Source organism: Rhinoraja longicauda, chromosome 5 (assembly GCF_053455715.1).
Source record: "Rhinoraja longicauda isolate Sanriku21f chromosome 5, sRhiLon1.1, whole genome shotgun sequence".
Classification (NCBI taxonomy): Eukaryota; Metazoa; Chordata; class Chondrichthyes; order Rajiformes; family Arhynchobatidae; genus Rhinoraja; species Rhinoraja longicauda.
The window spans coordinates 4,226,860-4,253,128 of record NC_135957.1 but is presented as its reverse complement, the minus strand read 5'-3'; the positions used below and the strand labels follow the sequence as shown (position 1 = coordinate 4,253,128).

Sequence of the window (26,269 nt, the reverse complement as noted above, 5' to 3'; positions counted from 1 at the left end):
CCAATGGCTTGGCCTCCATTCTCCATGGATGCTATGTGGCCTGCTGAAGTACTCCAGTATTTAGTATTTCCTCTGGGTAAACCAGCATCTGTAGTCCCTTGTTAGACTCAAAAAGCTGGAGTAACTCAGCGAGTCAGACAGCATCGCTGGAGAAATGCTTTATCATCATCATCATATCATATCATATATCTACAGCCGGAAACAGGCCTTTTCGGCCCTCCAAGTCCGTGCCGCCCAGTGATCCCCGTACATTAACACTATCCTACACCCACTAGGGACAATTTTTACATTTACCCAGCCAATTAACCTACATACCTGTACGTCTTTGGAGTGTGGGAGGAAACCGAAGATCTCGGAGAAAACCCACGCAGGTCACGGGGAGAACGTACAAACTCCTTACAGTGCAGCACCCGTAGTCAGGATCGAACCTGAGTCTCCAGCGCTGCATTCGCTGTAAAGCAGCAACTCTACCGCTGCGCCATCCTGAGATGCTGCCTGTCCCGCTGAGTTGCAATAGACAATAGACAATAGACAATAGGTGCAGGAGTAGGCCATTCAGCCCTTCGAGCCAGCACCGCCATTCAATGCGATCATGGCTGATCACTCTCAATCAGTACCCCGTTCCTGCCTTCTCCCCATACCCCCTCACTCCGCTATCCTTAAGAGCTCTATCCAGCTCTCTCTTGAAAGCATCCAACGAACTGGCCTCCACTGCCTTCTGAGGCAGAGAATTCCACACCTTCACCACCCTCTGACTGAAAAAGTTCTTCCTCATCTCCGTTCTAAATGGCCTACCCCTTATTCTCAAACTGTGGCCCCTTGTTCTGGACTCCCCCAACATTGGGAACATGTTATCTGCCTCTAATGTGTCCAATCCCCTAATTATCTTATATGTTTCAATAAGATCCCCCCTCATCCTTCTAAATTCCAGTGTATACAAGCCCAATCGCTCCAGCCTTTCAACATACGACAGTCCCGCCATTCCGGGAATTAACCTAGTGAACCTACGCTGCACGCCCTCCATAGCAAGAATATCCTTCCTCAAATTTGGAGACCAAAACTGCACACAGTACTCCAGGTGCGGTCTCACCAGGGCCCGGTACAACTGTAGAAGGACCTCTTTGCTCCTATACTCAACTCCTCTTGTTACGAAGGCCAACATTCCATTGGCTTTCTTCACTGCCTGCTGAACCTGCATGCTTCCTTTCATTGACTGATGCACTAGGACACCCAGATCTCGTTGAACTCCCCCTCCTCCTAACTTGACACCATTCAGATAATAATCTGCCTTTCTATTCTTACTTCCAAAGTGAATAACCTCACACTTATCTACATTAAACTGCATCTGCCATGTATCCGCCCACTCACACAACCTGTCCAAGTCACCCTGCAGCCTTATTGCATCTTCCTCACAATTCACACTACCCCCCAACTTAGTATCATCTGCAAATTTGCTAATGGTACTTTTAATCCCTTCGTCTAAGTCATTAATGTATATCGTGAATAGCTGGGGTCCCAGCACCGAACCTTGCGGTACCCCACTGGTCACTGCCTGCCATTCCGAAAGGGACCCATTTATCCCCACTCTTTGCTTTCTGTCTGTCAACCAATTTTCTATCCATGTCAGTACCCTACCCCCAATACCATGTGCCCTAATTTTGCCCACTAATCTCCTATGTGGGACCTTGTCGAAGGCTTTCTGAAAGTCGAGGTACACCACATCCACTGACTCTCCCTTGTCAATTTTCCTAGTTACATCCTCAAAAAATTCCAGTAGATTTGTCAAGCATGATTTCCCCTTCGTAAATCCATGCTGACTCGGAATGATCCCGTTACTGCTATCCAAATGCTCAGCAATTTCGTCTTTTATAATTGACTCCAGCATCTTCCCCACCACTGATGTCAGACTAACTGGTCTATAATTACCCGTTTTCTCTCTCCCTCCTTTCTTAAAAAGTGGGATAACATTTGCTATCCTCCAATCCACAGGAACTGATCCTGAATCTATAGAACATTGAAAAATGATCTCCAATGCTTCCACTATTTCTAGAGCCACCTCCTTAAGTACTCTGGGATGCAGACCATCAGGCCCTGGGGATTTATCAGCCTTCAGTCCCATCAGTCTACCCAACACCATTTCCTGCCTAATGTGGATTTCCTTCAGTTCCTCCATCACCCTAGGTTCTCCGGCCCCTAGAACATTTGGGAGATTGTGTGTATCTTCCTCAGTGAAGACAGATCCAAAGTAACGGTTTAACTCGTCTGCCATTTCTTTGTTCCCCATAATAAATTCCCCTGCTTCTGTCTTCAAGGGACCCACATTTGCCTTGACTATTTTTTTCCTCTTCACGTACCTAAAAAAACTTTTGCTATCCTCCTTTATATTATTGGTAGTTTACCCTCGTACCTCATCTTTTCTCCCCGTATTGCCTTTTTAGTTAACTTTTGTTGCTCTTTAAAAGAGTCCCAATCCTCTGTCTTCCCACTCTTCTTTGCTATGTTATACTTCCTCTCCTTAATTTTTATGCTGTCCCTGACTTCCCTTGTCAGCCACAGGTGTCTCTTACTCCCCTTAGAGTCTTTCCACCTCTTTGGAATAAATGGGCGGCACGGTAGCGCAGCGGTAGAGTTGCTGCTTTACAGCGAATGCAGCGCCGGAGACTCAGGTTCGATCCTGACTACGGGTGCTGCACTGTAAGGAGTTTGTACGTCCTCCCCGTGACCTGCGTGGGTTTTCTCCGAGATCTTCGGTTTCCTCCCACACTCCAAAGACGTACAGGTATGTAGGTTAATTGACTGGGTAAATGTAAAAAATTGTCCCTAGTGGGTGTAGGATAGTGTTAATGTGCGGGGATCGCTGGGCGGCGCGGACTTGGTGGGCCGAAAAGGCCTGTTTCCGCGCTGTATATATATGATATGATATGATATGAATACCTGCCATTGCTGTTCTACCGTCTTCCCTGCTAGGGCCTCATTCCAATCAATTTTGGCCAGCTCCTGCCTCATGCCTCTGTAATCCCCTTTGCTATACTGTAATACCGACACTTCCGATTTTCCCTTCTGCCTTTCCATTTGCAGAGTAAAACTTATCATGTTGTGATCACTGCATCCTAATGGTTCTTTTACCTCTAGTCCCCTTATCAGATCAGGATCATTACACAACACTAAATCCAGAATTGCCTTCTCCCTGGTAGGCTCCAGTACAAGCTGTTCTAAGAATCCATCTCGAAGGCACTCTACAAACTCTCTTTCCTGGGGTCCATTTCCAACCTGATTTTCCCAGTCTACCTGCATGTTGAAATCTCCCATAACCACTGTAGCATTACATTTTTGACACGCCAATTTTATCTCCTGATTCAACTTGCACCCTATGTCGAGGCTACTGTTTGGGGGCCTATAGATAACTCCCATTAGGGTCTTTTTACCCTTACAATTTCTCATTTCTATCCATACTGATTCAACATCTCCTGATTCTATGTCACCCCTTGCAAGGGAATGAATATCATTCCTTACCATCAGAGCAACCCCACCCCCTCTGCCCACCTGTCTGTCTTTTCTATACGTTGTATACCCCTGAATATTCAGTTCCCAGCCCTGGTCCTCTTGTAGCCATGTCTCAGTGATCCCTACAACATCATACTTGCCCATGACTAACTGAGCCTCAAGCTCATCCACTTTATTTTTTATACTACGCGCATTTAAGTACAACACTTTAACTTCTGTATTTACCTCCCCTCTCACATTGTTCACAATTGGCCCTGCCCTTAATTTCTTTTCCCCTCTAGAACTTCTGTTCCCATTCTTCCGAGAGTCTTTTGCAATATCTCCTGTATTCCCTTTTACCTCATCTTCATATTCACAATTTGTTAACCCCTCCCCCCCACTACTTAGTTTAAAGCCACAGGTGTCACACTAGCAAACCTGCCTGCCAGAATGTTTGTCCCCCTACTCCAACATTTTGTATCTATCTTCGGTTTAAACCAGCATCTGCAGTTCCTCCCTACACATCTCGTCTGTAGATATTGGCTGATTTCTTACTATGGGGGGGCACAGTTTAATTTCCATGCATTATTTGAAATGTAATTCCCTATTCTTTATTTTCTAATTTAAAAATCTTCCTTCAGAATGACTCTAATTATATAATTTATTGTCACAGTGAAACCAATTCTCAGAAAATCTAATATTTCCTTTCTCCAACATTGCAGGATCGAAGAAGTGTTCCAGTCTTGGTGGCTGAAATAGTTTTAGCAGTAATCGATTCCTTTTTTGTCTGGTTCATATCCTTCTCAAGTACCCTATGTTCTCTCAAAATATGCCAGTCTTCATCTGAACTGTTCCTGTGTAAGAGATCATAGACTGAACTCCCTTACTCACCAACTATAAAATAGACATCTTCAGACCTGATGCGTTTACAGTTCCCAGACAGAGCAAAGACTGTTTGATTCATTATTTGTGGAACATTCCCAGTCTTAATCTTTAGTTTATGCTAGTTTAGAGCGCAGCGTTAGAGTTGCTGCCTTACAGCGAATGCAGTGCCGGAGACCCGGGTTCCATCCCGACTATTGGTACGGAGTTTGTACGTTCTCCCCGTGACCTGCGTGGGTTTTCTCCGAGATCTTCAGTTTTCTCCCACACTCCAAAGACGTACAGGTGTGTAGGTTAATTGGCTTGGAAAATGTAAAAAATTGTTCCCAGAGTGTAGGATAGTGTTAATGTGCGGGGATCGCTGGATGGCACGCACCCGGTGGGCCGAAGGGCCTGTTTCCGCGCTGTACCTCTAAACTAAGCAACCGCTATCTTAAACTGCTGCTTTGATTCTAGTCTTCTCTCTTTGCTGCTATCAATTGGATTATTTTCTCTATAACGTAACCTGCTCTGCTGACCGGTATTGACCAGTTTGCATGTTGTGTGTTGTAGATGCTGCTTTTAACTTTCAATTGGTTGCTTTCTTTCTCTAACTACTTGTTTAACATTTTAATGTTCTTGGAAAAGTAATCTGATCTCGAGCTTTTGGCCAATATATCCTTGGCTTTGCTTGATTCAGGCTTGTGTGGGTGGATATCCTTTATAAATTATAGCTTCCAGTCTAATATCAGATTCGCAGCTCTTAGCTAAACCACACCAGCATCTGACTGCCCACTGCTAATTCATAGATTATAAAGCAGATGTTACCTCTGTGGCCTGATGCATTAGCAATGCAAGTTTGCTTTCCAGTTCTCAAAAGTCGGATATAATGTAACTTCATCAGATGTACAATTATCTTTAGCAAACACAGCAAGATGGGAATAGTTTCTACTAAAGTTGTCAGGTAATTTTGGGCTCAAATGTTAACCAGCATGGTCCAAGCATTTAACATAGACCTTACATCATCCATTTATCATTGTGTACCAGGAGGCAAAATGAAAATGGGCAGCACGGTGGCACAGCGGTAGAGTAACAGCCTTGCAGCACCAGAAAACAGGGTTCAATCCTGACTTCTGGTGCTGTCTATACGGAGTTGTACAAGCGCCATGAGCACGCGGGTTTTCGCCGGGTGCTCTTGGTTCCTCCCACACTCCAAAGATGTACAGTTTTGGCGGTTAATTGGCTTTGGTAAAATTTTAAATTTGGCTTTGTGTGTGTGTATGTTGGTTAGTGTTAGTGTGCGGGATTACAGGTCGGCACGGACTCGGTAGGCTGAAGGGCATGTTTCCGCTCTGTATCTCCAAACTAAGCAAAAACAAATTACACATGAGAACTTCATTAATGTTGCTTCATGATAAAATTGCTTGCTAGCCCAAAAATAAATCTGTTTAGAGAACCAACCGTTAAGAGGAATTTAATGGCGGTTCATAATCGCTGCTGAATTTAAATTGTATACTATTGAACACAACCCTTATCCAGGCAACATCTTCTCTCAATCCCAAGAGGACAGGTTTAAAGGTTTTGCAGTATCAGGAATGTTTACAAAATTAGTTCCTGGCATTAATTAATGTACATGATAACGGAATAACGTTTAGTGCAAGGTAAAGCCAGCAAAGTCCGATCAAGGATAGTCCGAGGGTCTCCAATGATACAGATAGTAGTTCAGCACTGCTCTGTAATTGTAGTAGGATGGTTCAGTTGTCTTGTTCTATGAAATGCAGAGCTGAGCACTTGCTAGAAATCTGACGCAAAAAGAATTGAAACATCCTGCAGGTCAGGCAGCATTAATGGAGAGAGAAAAACTGAAGTAATGTTTTGGGTAGGTAACATTATGTCAGAACAGGGAGAAAAGAGTGGTTGTGTGGAATTGTTGAGTCCCAAAGACTCCAAGGTGCCTGAAAGGAGGTTGAGCTTTTGTTCCTCATACCTGCTTTTTGCTTCGTTGGAAAAGTGTGGATGTTCAAAGATTGGTAGGAAAAAACTGCAGATGCTGGTTTAAATCGAAGGTAGACACAAAATGCTGGAGGAACTCAGCGGGTCAGGCAGCATCTCGGGAGAAAAGGAATGGGTGACGTTTCGGGTCGAGACCCTTCTTCAGACTGATGTCAGGGGAGGGGGCGGGACAAAGATAGGATGTAGTCGGAGACAGGATGACTAGTGGGAGAACTGGGAAGGGGGAGGGGATAGAGAGGGGAAGCAGGGAATACCTGAAGTTGGAGAAGTCAATGTTCATACCGCTGGGGTGTAAACTACAACTCTTTCAGTCCGTCTTAACCAACCTGATCTCCCGGTGGCTCAGTACTTCAACTGCCCCTCCCATTCCCAATCTGACCTTTCTGTCCTGGGCCTCCTCCATTGTCAGAGTGAGGCCCAGTGCAAATTGGAGGAACAGCACCTCATATTTCGCTTGGGCAGTTTCCACCCCAGCGGTATGAACATTGACTTCTCTAACTTCAGATATACCCTACTCTCCCTCTCCATCCCTACCCCCTCCCCAGTTCTCCCTCTGGTTTTCCTGTCTCCGACTACATCCTATCTTTGCCCCGCCCCCCCCTCCCCTGACATCAGTCTCGACCCGAAACGTCACCCATTCCTTCTCTCCAGAGATGCTGCCTGACCCGCTGAGTTACTCCAGCATTTTGTGTCTGCCTTTGGTCAAAGATTGGGATTAGAGTGGGAATAAGTGATGGTTAACTTGAGCTTGATTTTGATGCCTCCCACTATTTAATAGCTCCTGTGGCCTCCTTTCGCGTATTCGGGATGCATTAGTGCAACACTGACAGAGAGGGAATCTAGGTTAAAGGGAACTTTAATGGATTGGATTTGTTTTCTCATGACTACATTTCAATGACGCATACAGTGATTACTAGACCAAGTGGACCCATTGGGCCCAAACCTCACCTGCATTGGTGCAGCACCCTCTCCCCCCCCACTCTCCTCCACCCCTCTCCCCCCCTCCCTCTCTCCTCCCCTCCTCTCCCCCCCTCCTCTCCCCCCTCCCTCCTCTCCTCCTCCCCCTCCCTCCCTAGGAGATAGATTTAAACTTTAAAATGTGAATAACTTTAAATATATAACACCGATTTCAATGAAACCTCTTCCATTAGCACTAATGGGATGACAGTGAGTAAGGTGGGCCTAAAATTGTTGCACTATCATGTACTGTTTCGGCTGTAGTTCAGGAACAAACAAACAAACAAACGAGAGTTTTAGTGTAGAGATGATCCTTTTTAAATGCTCTTTTAATGTGATTACTGAAGACATTTTCCTTAGCTTTTACTACATATTTGTTAGCCTGGCGCAAACAATTAAAATGTTGAAATTGAGGAAAAATACAGTGAAGCTTTCACTGTACAGACATTTTACCAACACATTGATTTTTGCAATAATAGGTAAGTCACCTTCAGTATATCCAAGTTATTCCAGTGAATTTGTCAATATACTATAATAATCTAATTGTCTTCAATTTTTAGCATCAATTGGGTTTATGGCATGGACCACAAAGAAGTTCAGGTTGACAACGTGTCAGTCAGTAAGTTACTCCATTATTTTTTATAAATATTTTTCACTGTGGATGTTCAGCCTTTTGAAGTGCTGTGTGAGGCTGGGTGTAATCAAACTGATTCACAATGGGAGATAGTGGTTGCCTTAACCCTGAGACAGTTCATGATCCTCAATCCTTTCCACTGCTCTGTCCCACTGAGTTAGATAACATATAACATATATATAACATATAACAACTACAGCATGGAAACAGGCCTGTCCGGCCCTACCAGTCCACGCCGACCATTCTCCCTGACCTAGTCTCATCTACCTGCACTCAGACCATAACCCTCCAATCCCCTCCCATCCATATACCTATCCAATTTACTCTTAAACAATAAAATCGAGCCAGCCTCCACCACTTCCACCGGAAGCCCATTCCATACAGCCACAACCCTCTGAGTAAAGAAGTTCCCCCTCATGTTACCCCTAAACCTTTGTCCCTCAATTCTGAAGCTATGTCCCCTTGTTGGAATCTTCCCCACTCTCAAAGGGAAAAGCCTACCCACGTCAACTCTGTCCGTCCCTCTCAAAATTTTAAAAACCTCTATCAAGTCCCCCCTCAACCTTCTACGCTCCAAAGAATAAAGACCCAACCTATTCAACCTCTCTCTGTAGCCTAAGTGCTGAAACCCAGGCAACATTCTAGTAAATCTCCTCTGTACCCTCTCCATTTTGTCGACATCCTTCCTATAATTTGGCGACCAGAACTGCACACCATACTCCAGATTCGGCCTCACCAATGCCCTGTACAATTTCAACATTACATCCCAACTTCTATACTCGATGCTCTGATTTATAAAGGCAAGCATACCAAACGCCTTCTTCACCACCCTATCCACATGAGATTCCACCTTCAGGGAACAATGCACAGTTATTCCCAGATCCCTCTGTTCCACTGCATTCCTCAATTCCCTACCATTTACCCTGTACGTCCTATTTTGATTTGTCCTACCAAAATGCAGCACCTCACACTTATCAGCATTAAACTCCATCTGCCATCTTTCAGCCCACCCTTCCAAAAGGCCCAAGTCTCTCTGTAGACTTTGAAAATCTACCTCACTATCAACTACTCCACCTATCTTAGTATCATCTGCATATTTACTAATCCAATTTGCCACAACATCTTCCAAGATGGCGCCCAAACCAGATGATTATTTGTGTAATAAGGTAACTGCAGATGCTGGTTTAAACCGAAGATAGACACAAAATGTTGGAGTAACTCATTGGGACAGGCAGCATCTCTGGAGAGAAGGATGCTTTCGAACTGAAACGACACCCATTCCTTCTCTCCAGCGATGCTGCCTGTACCACTGAATTACTCCAGCATTTTGTGTCTAACTCCAGACGATTATTTGCATGCTCGCCACAAACACAGGGCGGCCCAGCAGTAGAGTTACTGCCTTACAGACCCGGGTTCCATCCCGACTACGGGTGCTGTCTGTACAGAGTCTGTACGTTCTCCCAATGATCGCGTGGGTTTTCTCCGGGTGCTCCGGTTTCCTCACACACTCCAAATATGTACAGGTATGTAGGTTAATTGGCTTGGTGTAAATGTAAAAATTGTCCCTAGTGTGTGTAGGATAGTGTTAATGTGCTGGTCGGCGTGGACCCGGTGGGCCGAAGGGCCTGTTTCCTCACTGTATCTCTAAACTAAAACTAAACTAAACATGTTACAATCACTCCACGTTCTTAAATCTACAGCAACATTTCTTACTTCAACTATGATCTTCTTAAACTCCTCTCACTAAACATTATTCCCTTATCATGTATCTATACACTGTAAGCGGTTCGATTGTAATCATGCCTTGTCTTTCTGCTGACTGGATAGCACGCAACAAAAACTTTTCACTGAACCTCAGTACACGTGACAATAAACTGAACTAAACTCAAACTTTGATATTAAACCAATGGGTTCTCAAAATCAGTTTTTCTCTTTTCTTCCCCCATTACAACTCCCCCCAAAATAAACATAAGCATCTATTGTTAAGAGCTGGCAGAGTGAAATAACAACTGGGGCAGCCAAATGCAGATGCAAGGAACTGCAAATGATGAATTACTAAAAAAAAATGCTGGAGTAACTCAGTGGGTCAGGCAGCATTTCTGCAGAACATGGTCTAAAGAAGGGTCCCGACATGAAATGTCACCTCTCCGTGTTCTCCAGAGATGCGGCCTGACTCGCTGAGTTACTCCAACAACGTGTCTTTAACTGGTACAGCTAATTCATTGTGGATCCCCCTCCCCCCCCCCCCCAGTAAACCTGTAGTCATAGGTGCACTGGTGAGCCATTTTTCCTCTATTGCAGGTTTTTGGTGGGGGAGGGGGGAGGTTGCAGTAAATGACCATGACTTGCATTTAGCCTATTCCTGTTCATGCCAACAATCATCTCCATCTCTTAAAACTTGGGTTGTTGAAATCAGTGAAATTGGCCCTGGTACTATTGGCTTGGTTGAGATCAGATTGTTAATATGGATTTGAATTTGAGATCTACTTGAATTTGAGACCTCCTTGGGGTGGCGCAATCTTTTTTACATTTACCAAGCCAATTAACCTACAAACCTGTACATCTTTGGAGCACGGGAGGAAAGCTGTTCTAAGTTTTCCCACTTGCTTCTCGACTCCTTACACACTAAGAGCAATTTACAGAGGCCACATGCCTTTGGGATACACACTACAGAGGCCACATTGCTTTGGGATGTACAGTAGGAGGAAGCTAGGGCACCAGGAGGAACCCATCCACATGGCATCCAAGGTCAGAATCGGGCCCAGGTCTACGGTGCCGTAGGGCAGCAGCTCCACCATTCGTTAAAATTGTTATCCTTTGTTATAATTTGCCACTATCCACATTTAGAATTTAGTTTTGTTTAGAGATACAGCACGGAAACAGCCTCTTCAGCCCACCGAGTCCGTGCCGACCAGCGATCCCCGCAAATATTAACACTATCCTACACACACACACACACACACACACACACTAGGGACAATTTACATTTACACCATGCCAATTTACCTAAAAACCTGTACATCTTTGGAGTGTGGGAGGAAACTGAAGATCTCAATAGACAATAGGTGCAGGAGGAGGCCATTCAGCCCTTCGAGCCAGCACCGCCATTCAATGTGATCATGGCTGACCATTCTCAATCAGTACCCCATTCCTGCCTTCTCCCCATACCCCCTGACTCCGCTATCCTTAAGAGCTCTATCTAACTCTCTCTTGAATGCATTCAAAGAATTGGCCTCCACTGCCTTCTGAGGCAGAGAATTCCACAGATTCACAACTCTCTGACTGAAAAAAGTTTTTCCTCATCTCAGTTCTAAATGGCCTACCCCTTATTCTTAAACTGTGGCCCCTTGTTCTGGACTCCCCCAACATTGGGAACATGTTTCCTGCCTCTAACGTGTCCAACCCCTTAATAATCTTATACGTTTCGATAAGATCTCCTCTCATCCTTCTAAATTCCGGTCTCGACCCGAAACGTCACCCATTCCTTCTCTCCCGAGATGCTGCCTGACCTGCTGAGCTACTCCAGCATTTTGTGAATAAATCGATTTGTACCAGCATCTGCAGTTATTTTCTTATACTTCTAAATTCCAGTGTATACAAGCCTAGTCGCTCCAGTCTTCCAACATATGACAGTCCCGCCATTCCGGGAATTAACCTAGTGAACCTACGCTGCACGCCCTCAATAGCAAGAATATCCTTCCTCAAATCTGGAGACCAAAACTTCACACAGTACTCCAGGTGCGGTCTCACTAGGGCCCTGTACAACTGCAGAAGGACCTCTTTGCTCCTATACTCAACTCCCCTTGTTATGAAGGCCAACATTCCATTGGCTTTCTTCACTGCCTGCTGTACCTGCATGCTTCCTTCTCGGTCACGGGGAGAACATACAAACTCCGTACAGACAGCACCCCTAATCGGAGGTCGACAAAAAATGCTGGAGTAACCTAGCAGGGCAGGCAGCATCTCTGGAGAGAAGGAATGGGTGACGTTTCGGGTCGAGACCCTTCTTCAGTCTGAAGAAGGGTCTCGGCCATCAGTCTGAAGAAGGGTCTCGACCCGAAACATCACCCATTCCTTCTCTCCAGAGATGCTGCCTGTCCCGCTGAGTTACTCCAGCATTTTGTGTCTATCTTCGATTTATACCAGCATCTGCAGTTTTTTTTCCTGCACCCCTAATCGGGATGGAACCCTGGTCTCTGGTGCTGAAAGTGTTGTAATGCAGCAACTCTACCGCTGCATCACCTCTTCTTATTCAAGCTCCCAATTTGTACATTGTCGTTTGGGTTGAATCTAATTTTCTCTGTATTTAAAAATTGGCAGGATTGGATGGAACTTTGGGTGGATGATGCTTTCTGGAGACTGCTTTTCTCTGCGATTCTCTTAGTTATAATGTTCCTCTGGAGACCATCATCAAATAATCAGAGGTAAGTCTTTCTATTATTTTTCGTGGATAGTTGAATTATTCATTTCCCCTCTACTTTACCTTCCTTTAGTTCTGGTGCCAGTATGTAATTGCATATGGCCTGATTCCTCTAAGAACATCCATCCGTCCGTCCGTTCCTGAACTACAGCCAAACCAGTACATGATAGCACGACAATTTTAGGCCCACCTTACTCACCGTCGTCCCTTTGGTGCTAATGGAAGAAGTTTAATTGAAATCAGTGTTTTATATTTTAAAAGTTGTTCACATTTTAAAGTTTAAATCTATCTCCGAGGGAGGGAGAGGGGGTGGAGGGAGGGGAGGAGGAGGGAGGATAAGGGGGGTTGAGGGGGATGGAGTGGGGGGAGGGAAGGGGAGGGGGAGGGGGGAATGGGGAGGGGAGGAGGAGGAGGAAGGAGGAGAGGAGAGGGTGTTGCACCAATGCAGGAGAGGTTTGGGCCCAACGTGGTCTAGTAGAAATTAAGAATTAGGATTGGAAGTAGGTCTTTTAGCCCCTGGCGCCTGCTCTGTCACTCAACAAGATCGTGACTGGTCTACCTCAGCACTACTATCCTGCCTGATCTCTGCGACCCGGGTTCGATCCTGACTGGGTCGTACGTTCTCCCTGTGGCCACGTGGGTTGTCTCCGGGTGACTGTGTCGTACGTTCTGCCTGTGGCCATGTGGGTTGTCTCCGGGTGACTGGGTCGTACGTTCTCCCTGTGGCCGCGTGGGTTGTCTCCGGGTGACTGGGTTGTATGTTCTGCCTGTGGCCGCGTGGGTTGTCTCCGGGTGACTGGGTCGTATGTTCTGCCTTTTTACTACGATTATTAAGGGGTTGGACATGTTAGAGGCAGGAAACATGTTCCCAATGTTGGGGGAGTCCAGAACCAGGGGCCACAGTTTAAGAATAAGGGGTAGGCCATTTAGAACAGAGATGATGAAAAACTTTTTTAGTCAGAGAGTTGTGAATCTGTGGAATTCTCTGCCTCAGAGGGCAGTGGAGGCCAATTCTCTGAATACATTCAAGAGAGAGCTAGATAGAGCTCTTAAGGATAGCAGAGTCAGGGGGTATGGGGAGAAAGCAGAAACGGGGTACTGATTGAGAATGATCAGCCATGATCACATTGAATGGCGGTGCTGGCTCGAAGGGCCGAATGGCCTACTCCTGCACCTATTGTCTATTGCCTGTGGCCACGTGGGTTTCTCCGGGTGCTCCGGTTTTCTTCGCACATCCCAATGCCGTGCAGGTTTGTAGGTTAGTTGCCTTCTGTAAATTGTCCAGGGTGTGTGGGATCTTCTATGGGTGGCAGTTGGACAGCACAAACTCGGTGGGCCAAAAGGCCTGTTTCCACGCTGTATCTCCAAACTAAAATGAACATACAACACATCACATCACAAAAATCTTCAGATAATGTGTTGATAATGTTTAGCTTTGACAAATTGAATTGTTATTATTGATGAAATAGCCACAGTGTTATGGTGTAAGATTGCAAGTTTTCATTGTTGTCATGCTGATTTCAAGCCCCATTGAAGTAAATGCAGAGGCTCACCCACCCCACCCCCCCTCACCCCTCCCCCCCCCGCCCCTCCCTACGCTGCAATTCGGTGACACCGAGGCCACTGGCAGTAGGGAGTGTTTTATTGTCGTGAGTCCCAGATACAACAATGACATTCTTACTTGCAGCAGCACAACACAATATGTAAACATAGTGCACTGGAAACAACATAATATGGATGAGGGGGGATCTTATAGACGTGTATAAAATCATGAGAGGAATAGATCGGGTAGATGCACAGAGTCTCTTGCCCAGAGTAGGTGAATCGAGGACCAGAGGACATAGGTTCAAGGTGAAGAGGAAAAGATTTAATACCGAGGGGTAACTGTTTCCAAACGGAGGGTGGTGGGTGTATGGAACAAGCTGCCAGAGGAGGTGGTTGAGGCTGGGACTATCCCATCGTTTAAGAAACAGTTGGGCAGGTACATGGATAGAGCAGGTTTGGGCAGGACAGGACAGGTTTGGAGAGATATGGGCCAAGCGCAGGCAAGTGGGACTAGTGTAGCTGGGACATTGTTGGCCGGTGTGGGCGAGTTGGGCCGAAGGGCTTGTTTCCACACTGTGTCACTCTATGACTCTATAACTCAAATAAACGAGAACTAAAATGCCGTGTAAGCACTCATGTCATGTAAAATGTCATGTAAGCATGCTCCCTGGGTCACTAATTTTGGAGGATTAGGCAATGTTTATTATGTTGAGATTGTGAACTTGGTCTTTATTCTGATTGTGGCATTTCCCCCTCATGATCGATTTCAGATATGCATTTACCCCTCTTATTGATGATCCAGACGACGAGGTGAATGAACTGATTCTAGAAAACTTTGGTAAGTGTGCATCTCTATTCAGAAATATTGTATCACGTATTACTTCTGAGGGTGCAGTGGCTGTTGAATTGATGCCCGTTCTGTGACTGGAGGGCGCTCAGTGGCGAGTGGTAATGTTGCTGCCTGATTGTGCCAGATGTAAGTATGGTCGGGTTCGATCCGGACTACGGGTGCTGTCTGTGCGGAGTTTGCACGTTCTTCCTGTGTCCGCACAGGTTTTCTCCAGGTGCTCTGGTTTCCTCCCACATTCCAAAGACATGCAGGTTTGTTGATTAATTGGCTTGTTAAATTGTCCCTCCTGTGTTGGGAAGAACTACTGTATGGATGATCACTGGTTCGGGTGGACTCGGTGGGCTGAAGGGCCTGTATCCACACTATATATACTAAAACTCGTTTGTTTGTTTGTTCCTGAACTACAGCCAAAACAGTACACGATAGATGATAGCGCGACAATTTTAGGCCCACCTTACTCACCGTCGTCCCTTTGGTGCCAATGGAAAAGGTTTCATTGAAATCGGTGTTATATTTTTTGTTATTCACATTTTAAAGTTTAAATCTATCTCCTAGGGAGAGGAGGGAGGATAAGGGGGGTTGAGGGGGATGGAGTGGGGGGGAGGGGAGGGGGGGGGGGGAGAGGGTGCTGCACCAATGCAGGAGAAGTTTGGGCCCAATGGGTCCACTTGGTCTAGTCTAAACTATAAATTACACTAAACAAAACAGGGTTACAAAAATATTAGTCAAGATTACTCTCAAAATTGTTTGTTGCTGAAAACAAATGTATGAAGATGTGCAGCCTGACTTTTTTTACACAATAGTAATTAGGTATAAAACTAGTGTATGTTTCTTGTCTTTATTTTAGACATTGAGTGAAATACACAGTTGTTCATTAATCATCCATGTTTTTGTCTATGTACTGTTTAGCCGATGGAATGAAGAAGAGAACATCCAAAAGGGGTGCTAATGGATTAGCAAAACCATCTTCAAAATTGGTGAGTGGTTGACGATTCGGGTCGAGACCCTTCTTCAGACTCTCAATGTCCGAAAAAGGGTCTCATAGAAACATAGAAATAGGTGCAGGAGGAGGCCATTCGGCCCTTCGAGCCAGCACTGCCATTCATTGTGATCATGGCTGATCATCCACAATCAGTAATCCGTGCCTGCCTTCTCCCCATATCCCTTGATTCCACTAGCCCCTAGAGCTCTATCTAACTCTCTTTTAAATTCATCCATTGAATTGGCCTCCACTGCCCTCTGTGGCAGAGAATTACACAAATTCACAACTCTCTGGGTGAAAAAGTTTTTTCTCATCTCAGTTTTAAATGGCCTCCCCTTTATTCTAAGACTGTGGCCCCTGGTTCTGGACTCCCCCAACATTGGGAACATTTTTCCCGCATCTAGCTTGTCCAGTCCTTTTATAATTTAATATGTTTCTATAAGATCCCCTCTCATCCTTCTAAACTCCAGTGAATACAAGCCCAGTCTTTCCAATCTTTCCTCATATAACAGTCCCTCCATCCCAGGGATTAACCTCGTGAACCTACGCTGCACTGCCTCAATAGCAAAGACATCCTTCCTCAAATTAGGAGACCAAACTGCACACAATACTCCAGATGTGGTCTCACCAGGGCCCTGTACAAGTGCAGAAGGACCTCTTTACTCCTAAACTCAAATCCTCATTTATACTTATTTGCAGATTATTTTTTTTTGCCTTGCTTTTCATTGCCTTTTCAAAACATTTCCCAACCCGTTCATCCCTCCTCCTCCCTGCTCCCGTCCGGCAGAAGGTACGGAAACTTGAAAGCACGCATCACCAGATTCGGGAACAGCTTCTTCCGCACGCTAGGGCACTGTCTGATGCACCTCTACCCCATTGAGGACATTGGACATTGTCTTAGGAACTGATGGACTATATTAGTTTAGTTTAGAGATACAGCATAGAAACAGGCCCTTCGGCCTACCCACGATCCTCAAATGCTAGCACTATCCTACACACTGGGGTCCATTTTTACTGAAGCCAATTAACCTACAAACCTGTACGTCTTTGGAGTGTGGGAGGAAACCAGAGCACCTGGAGAAAACCCACTCAGCTCACAAGGAAAACGCACAGGGCGGCACGGTGGTGCAGCGGTAGAGTAGCTGCCTTACAGCAAATGCAGCGCCGGAGACTCGGGTTCCATCCTGACTACGGGCACCGTCTGTACGGAGTTTGTACGTTCTCCCCGTGACCTACGTGGGTTTTCTCCGAGATCTTCGGTTTCCTCCCACACTCCAAAGACGTACAGGTATGTAGGTTAATTGACTGGGTAAATGTTAAAATAAATTGTCCCTAGTGTGTGTAGGATAGTGTTAATGTGCGGGGATCGCTGGTCGTCGCAGACTCGGTGGGCCGAAGGGCCTGTTTCCACGCTGTATCTTTAAAATCTAAATCTAAAAATCTAAATCAAACACTATACAGACAGCACCCATAGTCAGGATTGAACCTGGGTCTCTAGTGCTGTAAGGCTGCAACTCTACCGCTGCGCCACCGTGCAGTCCTGATATTCTGCACTTTCCCCCTTGCTCTATCTATTGTACTTGAGTTTGAACTGATTGCATCTATTTATGGTACATCTGATGTGTTTGGACAGCGTGCAAAACAAAGCTTTCATTGTACATGTACATTGTACATTGTACATGTGACAATAATAACCCTGACCCTCCACCTGAAACATGGTTTGTTTTATTATTAATAGGATGAAGATTTAAAGTGGGTAGAAGACAACATTCCTTCGATAACAGATGTGTAAGTATCAGCATTTTATTATACCCACTCCAGATTATTCTATATCCGCTGTTCCAGATGTCAACTTCTCTACATCGGTGAGACCAAGCACAGGCTCGCCGATCGTTTCGCTCAACACCTTCGCTCAGTCCGCCATAACCAACCTGATCTCCCGGTAGCTGAGAACTTCAACTCCCCCTCCCATTCCCAGTCTGACCTTTCTGTCCTGGTCCTCCTCCATTGTCAGAATGAGGCCCAGTGCAAATTGGAGGAACAGCACCTCATATTTCGCTTGGACAGTTTACACCCCAGCGGTATGAACATTGACTTCTCATAGGAACTTCAGATAGTTCCTCTGCCCCTATCTATCCCCTCCCCCTTCCCAGTTCTCCCACTGTCTTCCTGTCTCCGACTACATCCTATCTCTGTCCCGCCCCCTCCCCTGACATCAATCTAAAGAAGGGTCTCGACCCGAAACGTCACCCATTCCTTCTCTCCTGAGATGCTGCCTGTCCCGCTGAGTTACTCCAGCATTTAGTGTCTACTTGCCATTTAGTTGCCGTTAAAGTTAATTAAGGCCCCCCTCGGTCATGGCTGACCATGGGTGATGCATGCTGGGTGTTGGCTGCTTGCTCCACACCTGGGCTAGAGCAGTGTGGATGTGTGGGTCGGATGCAAGCCTGGGTGATGTCATATGAAGGACAGGCTGTTGCCCGTGCAGCACGTCCCCCCTCTCCACGTCACTGATCCATCCAAAGGAACAGCAGGGCCGTTACAGTTTGGCACCAGCGCCATCGCAGGAGCTGCCAGAACCAGGTTGTGGACAACGATCAACTGCCTCAGGGACTCCCACTCCGGATTTTTCTTGAGGTTTACTCCTGGAGCTTTTTCCATGACTGGATACGGCCACAAGGCAGTGGAGGTTTTAGATCCGCGTTTTCCCTCTCCTAGATGGACTGCCTTCCCAGGCTGACGACCCCATGTGCCCCAGCATTTAGTTGCATTACTTGATGTTGGATATGCTGTTGAACCATCATGCTGAGGATTCGCGTTGTGCCAGACCAGCAGGTTCCTGGACTACAGGTGCTCCCCGCCTTACGATGCTTCCACTTACGATATTTCGTCTTTGCGATGGTGCAAACGGCAGCGACTCGTAGCGAGCCGCCGCTCGCTTCCGCCCACGTGATCACGTGTATTCAATGTATTTCCACTGACGATATTTTCTGTTAGCGATGGGTTAGTCAGAATGTAACCCCATCGTAAGTTGAGGAGCAGGTGTACTGGGTAGTCATTCATACCCCTATATGCTTCGAACAGTGCAGCACAACAACAGGCCCTTTGGCCCGCACATCAATGGATATTTGTAGGGCAGAGATAGATAAATCTTTGATTAGTGCGGGTGTCAGGGGTTATGGGGAGAAGGCAGGAGAATGGGGTTGAGAGGGAAAGATGGATCACCCATTGAATGGCGGACTAGACTTGATGGGCCAAATGGCTTATTTCTGCTCCTATCACTTATAACCTTATGTGTAGGAAATAACTGCAGATGCTGGTTTAAACCGAAGATAGACACAAAATACTGGTGAAACTCAGCCGGACAGGCGGCATCTCTGGAGATAATTCTCAGTCTGAAGAAGGATCTCGACCTGAAACGTCACCCATTCTTTCTCTCCAAAGATGCTGCCTGTCCCGCTGAGTTACTCCAGCATTTTGTGACTGCTTATGACCTTATGATCTGTGCAGGACACAATGTGAAGATAAACTGATAGAGCCATATAGCATGAAAACATTAGACGTCATGTTTTGATTTTAATCAATAAAAGTAACATTTATGGAATCAGAGCCATACAGCATGGAAAGGGGTCCTTTGGCTCAACGTGCCCACACCGAGCAAGATGCCCCATCCACACTAGTCCATTTGGCCCATCTAAACCTGTCCTACCCATGTACCTGTCCAGATCTCCTCTGCCTGAACATGGTTCCTACACCTCTGTTCCTTGCATGTCCACATATCTGTCTAAAAGCTGTGTCTGCCGCCATCCCTGGCAACACGTTCCACCACCACCCTCCGTGTAAAAAGTACAACTAGCCTCACACATCTCTACACTAAAACTCTCGTTTGTTTGTTTGTTTGTTCCTGAACTACAGCCAAAACTGTACACGATAGCATGACAATTTTAGGCCCACCTTACTCACCGTCGTCCCTTTGGTGCTAATGGAAGAAGTTTCATTGAAATCGGTGTTATATTTTTAAAGTTATTCACATTTTAAAGTTTAAATCTATCTCCTAGGGAGGGAGGGGGGATAAGGGGGGGGGGTGAGGGAGGGAGGGTGAGGGAGGGAGGGGGAGGAGGGAGGATAAATGGGGGTTGAGTGGGGGGAGGGGGAGGGGGGGTGAGGGGAGGGTGCTGCACCAATGCAGAAGAGGTTTGGGCCCAACGGATCTACTTGGACTAGTCTCCTTTAAATTCGTTTTTTCAAAAAAGAGGATGCACAGCAGTATCACAAATGTTCCCGTGAACCCAATGCTTGAAGGGAAGGCGGAAACTGGGCCAGGGTGAGTGTTGGAGCTGGGAGAGAGCTATCACGTGCGAGGCAGGTGCTGAATGTGTAGTTGATTACCACACTCTTGCTCATTGCCGTTGATGAGGATGATTGCCAAAGGCTGATGCAATGTTTTATGTTTCAGTGCACTTCCCCTGTTGCTGGATTCAGATGAAGTAAGTACACACCACCTCGAGGATTCATTAGATGGAGTCAGTTGTTGCTTTGCTCTCCTGGGTCATTAAGTTGCTTGTGTTGCTCAATTGCCATCTGGTCTGTGGTTGAAATGCACAGCGCAACCCCTGGTAAATACTCAGCTGTGGGTAGCGTGGGGATTATATTAACGCCTGTGTCATTTGAGCTTTCTGCTAGGGTGGGTCTGCTTGCAAAATACTCAGCAGTGTTTTCTGCAGATCATCTACGGCACTGTAATGGTACAAAGCGAATTTACAGGAAACTCTGCTTTAAGTGTCCTACGGTCAGGAGGACACATTATTGGCAACAATGCTGAACGCAAGATTCAACAGTCAGCACCAGCCGGCTAATATAGCCAGCTTACCCACTCAACAAAAATCAGATTCATTTCTGGTTTCTGGAGGGAGAGACAGATTGCATTTTGCAATGATGTTTGGCAAAGATACTCCTAGAGCATCACCCCTGCATCGAGAGAATCAATCTTCAAGTTCAGAGCATATTGTACATACCCATTCATAGATAGGATTCAGATATACATCTAGTTCAGTATTCCCAGTCCTTTATTTCCTGGGCGAAGCACTCTGCACATGAGCAAGAGCCTGTCTCAATTTCTTTCAGAGCGACACAGTAGAGTTGCAGCCTCACGGCGTCAAAGACCTGGCTTCCATCTAGACCTTGGGCGCTGTCTATGTGCGGAGTTTGCACGTTCTCCCCGTGACCACGTGGGTCTCCTCCAGGGGCTCCGGATTCCTCCACATCCCAAAGATGTGCAGGTTTGTAGGTTAATTGGCTTCTGTAAATTGCCCCTTGTGTGCAGGGAGTGGAAGCAAAAGTGGGGTAACATAGAACTAGTGTGAACGGGTGATAGGAGGTCGGCGTGGACTCAGCGGGCCGAAGGGCCTGTTTACAGGCTGTGTGTTTCAATCAGGAAAATATTAAGGTGAATTAGGGATCCAAAGTTAACAAAATGCACCTTGATTATGCAATAGGATGGTATTTATTGTGGAGAAAAAGGCAAAAATATTTTAAAGGAAGAATTGGGCGGCACGGTGGCACAGCGGTAGAGTTGCTGCCTTACAGCGAATGGAGCGCCAGAGACCCAGGTTCCATCCCGACTACGGGTGCTGTCTGTACGGAGTTTGTACGCTCTCCCCGTGACCTGCGTGGGTTTTCTCCGAGATCTTCGGTTTCCTCCCACACTCCAAAGACGTGCAGGTTTGTAGGTTAATTGGCTCGGTATAAATGTAAAAATTGTTCCCAGTATGTGCAGGATAGTGTTAATGTGCGGGGATCGCTGGTCGGCGCGGGCCGAAAGGGCCTGTTTCCGCACTGTATCTCTCAACTAAACTAAAATACTAATATTTGTCTCTCTTTCCAAATTAGGAAATAGTGACGATCAAATATGAAATGTCAAAGATGGAGTGAAGATGGTGTGGAATGCGAGCGTACTTTCCTCTCTAACTCAGTCTGGAGTGCTTGACCAAACCTCTGTGCAGCAAACAGATCGGGCAGTTTAGGGAGAAGTGACAAGGAGAAGATTACTGGAGCAATCAGCGGAGAGGGCACCAAGTGTTCGTTTGCTTCATGTGTAATGCTCACGTTTTAATTTGATGTGAAATTGAGATGGAAAATCGTGCAAAAGAAAATCCAGCGTGTGGAACTGCAAGCAAGCTTTGCTTCAGTTCTCTATTGAAGTAGTAGGGGTCTTCCATTTTCCCTTATTCCCCATTCCCCTCCCCTCATGTAATAAAGGGCTCTGTGATCTGGTGCAGGTGGAATTTTTTGATAGGAATAACAAAGTTCTGTCCACACTCTATGAAAGTTATAATTTCATAGATCTGCTCTGGGTATCGTCTATTCCTAAGAGTGCTTGCACAATATACTGTATGAATAAATTCTAAATACAGTTTCCTTTATTTTGATCATAGAAATTATATTATGGTTTAATGCATACTGCTGTAGGAACACTACAATCTTTTATTTTTGTAAAAAAAAATGTTTTTGATCATCTCCCAAGAGATGATGACTGACTCAAGACTCTGCACCTGAAATGTGAATCTCTGTATTATATTGACAACACATTCCATTTAATACAGGAGAACATGGATGGGTGACGTTTCAGGTCGAGACCCTTCTGCAGACTGATGTCAGGGGAGGGGACGGGACAAAGATAGGATGTAGTCGGAGACAGGAAGACTAGTGGGAGAACTGGGAAGGGGGAGGGGATAGAGAGGGGAAGCAAGGACTATGAAGTTAGAGAAGTCAATGTTCATACCGCTGGGGTGTAAGCTGCCCAAGCGAAATATGAGGAGCTGTTCCTCCAATTTGTGCTGGGCCTCACTATTACAATGGAGGAGGTGCAGGTGAACCTCTGCCTCACTTGGAAAGACTTTATGTCCTTGGATGGAGTCGAGGGGAGAGGTAAAGGGACAGGTGTTGCATCTTCTGCGGTTGCAGGGGAAAGTACCTGGGGAGGGGGTGGTTTGGGTGGGAAGGGACGAGTTGACCAGGGAGTTACGGAGGGAACGGTCTCTGCGGAACGCAGAAAGGGGAGGAGATGGGAAGATGTGGCCAGTAGTGGGATCCTATTGGAGGTGACGGAAATGTTGGAGGATAATTTGTTGTATACGACGGCTGATGGGGTGGAAGGGGGACTCTATCTTTGTTATGAATGGGGAGAGGGGGAGCAAAAGATCATCTGAAAATAATTGTATCATGAATATCCAAGTTAGTCTTTCAGTTATTGAGAGAGCCAGGTCCCTTAAGTGATGTTTGTAAAAAATATTTTGTGAATTATGATTTATGACATTGTTTTTCTTTAATTTATCAAATTTCTTTCTGGATCATTTGTTTGAAGGATCAGTGTATATATTAAAAATACTATTAGGTGCTTTGATATTGGATTCAACTGGAGTCTATTTACTGAGCAAATTAGGTGGTCGGTTGATCTGGTGGCCTTGTGTACATGTTGCCCTTGCAGGAGTAACAGCAGTACAGCACTTGTCAGAGTTTACTTTTTGGTGCCTTCTGAACAAAGATAATTACAAATATATATATTGTAGCGTCCATGTTGAAAAGCAGTGGGTGTTCCATTAAACCAGTGCGTGGGATATCTTTAAAATTTCCATCTACAATAGGGTTGCCAACGTTCTCAATCCCAAATAGGGGACAAAAGGTGACGTCACCGCCCCACGCCCCACATGGCCTCACTTAGCCAGCGGCCACATGCTCCCGCTCCACCAATGGCGGCCGCCCGGGCCCGGGAAGCCGATTGCTATGCAACCTCCCCCCCGAGCCTAATACTAGACAAACCAATTTAGCCCAATATATGGGATGTCCTGGCTAATACAGGACAGTTGGCAACCCCAATCTACAATTCTGTGTAAGTTTTAAATACATAGATCCACTTGAGTCATCACGGTGTTATTGAGCTTTGGTCAAGGTGGCCCTTTGATCATTGAGGAGGTGTTGGATTTCCGAAGGCTGTTATTTTTCAAGTCCTCCATTTTGTGCCTTTCCGTAACAAGCAAACAAAGCCTCGTTAGGGAATTGTTACCTTCTGTTTTCACTCAGTGGTAGAGTACTTTGAGACACCAATGCACCATGTTGCTGCAGATGTTGAACGTGTAATGTTAATGTTATAGGAGCAGAATTAAGCCATTCAGCCCATCAAGTCTACTCCGCTATTCACTCATGGCTGATCTATCTCTCCCTCCTAACCCCATTCTCCTCCCTCTCCCCATAACCTCTGACACCCGCACAAATCAAGAATCTATTTATCTGTGCCTTAAATATCCACCGACTTGCCCTCCACAGCCTTCTGTGGCAAAGAATTCCACAGATTGACCACCCTCTGGCTAAAGAGGTTCCTCCTCATCTCCTTCCTAAAAGAACTTCCTTAAATTCTGAGGCTGTGTCCTCTGGTCCTAGACTCTCCCACTAGTGGAAACATCCTCTCCACATCCACTCTATCCGGGCCTTTCACTATTCTGTACATTTCAATGAGGTCCCCCCTCATTCTTCTAAACTCCAGCGAGTACAGGCCCAATGCCGACAAACGCTCATCATATGTTAACCCACTCATTCCTGGGGTCATTCTTGTAAACCTCCTCTGGACCCTCTCCAGAGTCAGCACATCCTTCCTCAGATATGGTTCCCAAAATTGCTCTCAATATTCCAAATGTGGCCTGACCAGCGCCTTATAGAGCCTCAGCATTACATCCCTGTTTTTATAAACAAGCCCTCTTGAAATAAATGCTAGCATTGCATTTGCTTTCTTTACTACCGATTCCACTTGCAGATTAACGTTTTGGGAATCCTGCACCAGTACTCCTAAATCATTTTGCACCTCCGATTTATGGATTCTCACCCCATTTAGAAAATAGTCTCCGCCTTTATTCCTACGACCAAAATGCACGACTCCACACTTTGCTACACTATATCCCATCTGCCACTTCTCTGCCCACTCTCCCAACCTGTCCAAGTCCTTCTGCAGAGTTCCTGCTTTCTCTACACTACCTGCCCCTCCACCTATTTTCGTATCATCTGCAAACTTGGCCACAAAGCCTTCAATCCCCTCGTCCAAATCATTAATATACACCGTGAAGAGTAGCGGCCCCAGCACCGAGCCCTGCGGAACTCTGCTAGTCACTGGCAGCCGAGCAGAATAAGCCCCTTTATTGCCACTCTTTGCCTTCTGCCACCCAGCCAACCTGCTATCCACGCCAGTATCTGCCCTTTCACACCGTGGGCTCTTATCTTCCTCAGCAGCCTCATGTGTGGCACCTTATCAAAGGCTTTCTGAAACTCTAGGTAAACAACATCCACTGACTCTCCTTTGTCCTGCTATTTACTCAAAGAATTCCAGCAGATTTGTCGAGCAAGACCCCCCCCTTCATAAAGCCATGCTGACTTCAGCCTATGTTATCGTGAACTTCTAAGTACTCCGTAACCTACATTCCATTAGCTTTCTTCACTGCCTAATGTACCTGCACGCCAACTTTCAGTAACTGGTGTACAAGGACACCCAGGTCTCGCTGCACTTCCCCCTTACCTAACCTAACTCCATTGAGATAATAATCTGCCTCCTTGCTTTTGCCGTCAAAGTGGATAACCTCACATTTATCTACATTATACTGCATCTGCCCACTCACTCAATCTGTCCAGGTCACCCTGCAACCTTCTAACATCCTCTTCACAGTTCACACTGCCACCCAGCTTTGTGTCATCTGCAAACTTGCTAGTGTTGCTTCTAATTCCCTCTTCCAAATCATTAATATATATGGTAACAGTTGCAGCCCCAACACTGAGCCTTGCGGCACTCCACTCGCTACTGCCTGCCATTCTGAAAAGGACCCGTTTACTCCTCTTTGCTTCCTGTCTGCCAACCAATTTTCTATCCATGTCAACACCCTACCCCCAATACCATGTGCTCTAATTTTAGTCATCAATCTCCCGTGCGGGACCTTATCAAAGGCTTTCTGAAAGTCTAGATACACTACATCCACTGGCTCCCCTTCATCCATTTTACTTGTCACATCCTCACAAAATTCCAGAAGATTAGTCAAGCATGATTTCCCTTTCATAAATCCATGCTGACTTCGACTTATCCTTTTACCGCTATCCAAATGCACCGTTATTACCTCTTTAATAATTGACTCCAGCATTTTTCCCACCACCGATGTCAGGCCAACTGGTCTGTAATTCCCCGTTTTCTCTCGCTCCTTTCTTGAAAAGTGGGATAACATTAGCTACCCTCCAATCCACAGAAACTGATCCTGAATCTATTGAACATTGGAAAATGATCACCAATGCGTCCACAATTTCTTGAGCCACCTCCCTGAGGACCCTGGGATGCAGACCATCAGGCCCAGGGGATTTATCATCCTTCAGTCCCATTAGTCTACCCAATACTATTTCTCACCTAATGAAAATTTCTTTCAGTTCCTCTACCCCCCTAGATCCTCTGTCCTCCAGTACATCTGGGAGATTGTTTGTGTCTTCCTTAGTGAAGACAGA

The 26,269-nt window shown here is 45.9% G+C and overlaps 1 protein-coding gene across 1 annotated transcript in view; it reads left to right on the top strand.

Moving 5' to 3' along the window:
- Positions 1–23,133, top strand: part of tmem87b (transmembrane protein 87B) — a 64,562-nt gene extending 41,429 nt beyond the window's left edge. The window contains exons 13-21 of the mRNA XM_078398798.1: positions 4,206–4,281; positions 7,689–7,793; positions 7,875–7,933; positions 12,269–12,372; positions 14,684–14,751; positions 15,673–15,740; positions 17,484–17,533; positions 20,202–20,232; positions 21,635–23,133. Of these exons, the coding sequence (XP_078254924.1) occupies positions 4,206–4,281; positions 7,689–7,793; positions 7,875–7,933; positions 12,269–12,372; positions 14,684–14,751; positions 15,673–15,740; positions 17,484–17,533; positions 20,202–20,232; positions 21,635–21,676 (603 nt within the window). The 3' untranslated portion in view covers positions 21,677–23,133. The remainder of the gene's footprint in view (positions 1–4,205; positions 4,282–7,688; positions 7,794–7,874; positions 7,934–12,268; positions 12,373–14,683; positions 14,752–15,672; positions 15,741–17,483; positions 17,534–20,201; positions 20,233–21,634) is intronic.
- Positions 23,134–26,269: the final 3,136 nt, after the last annotated feature.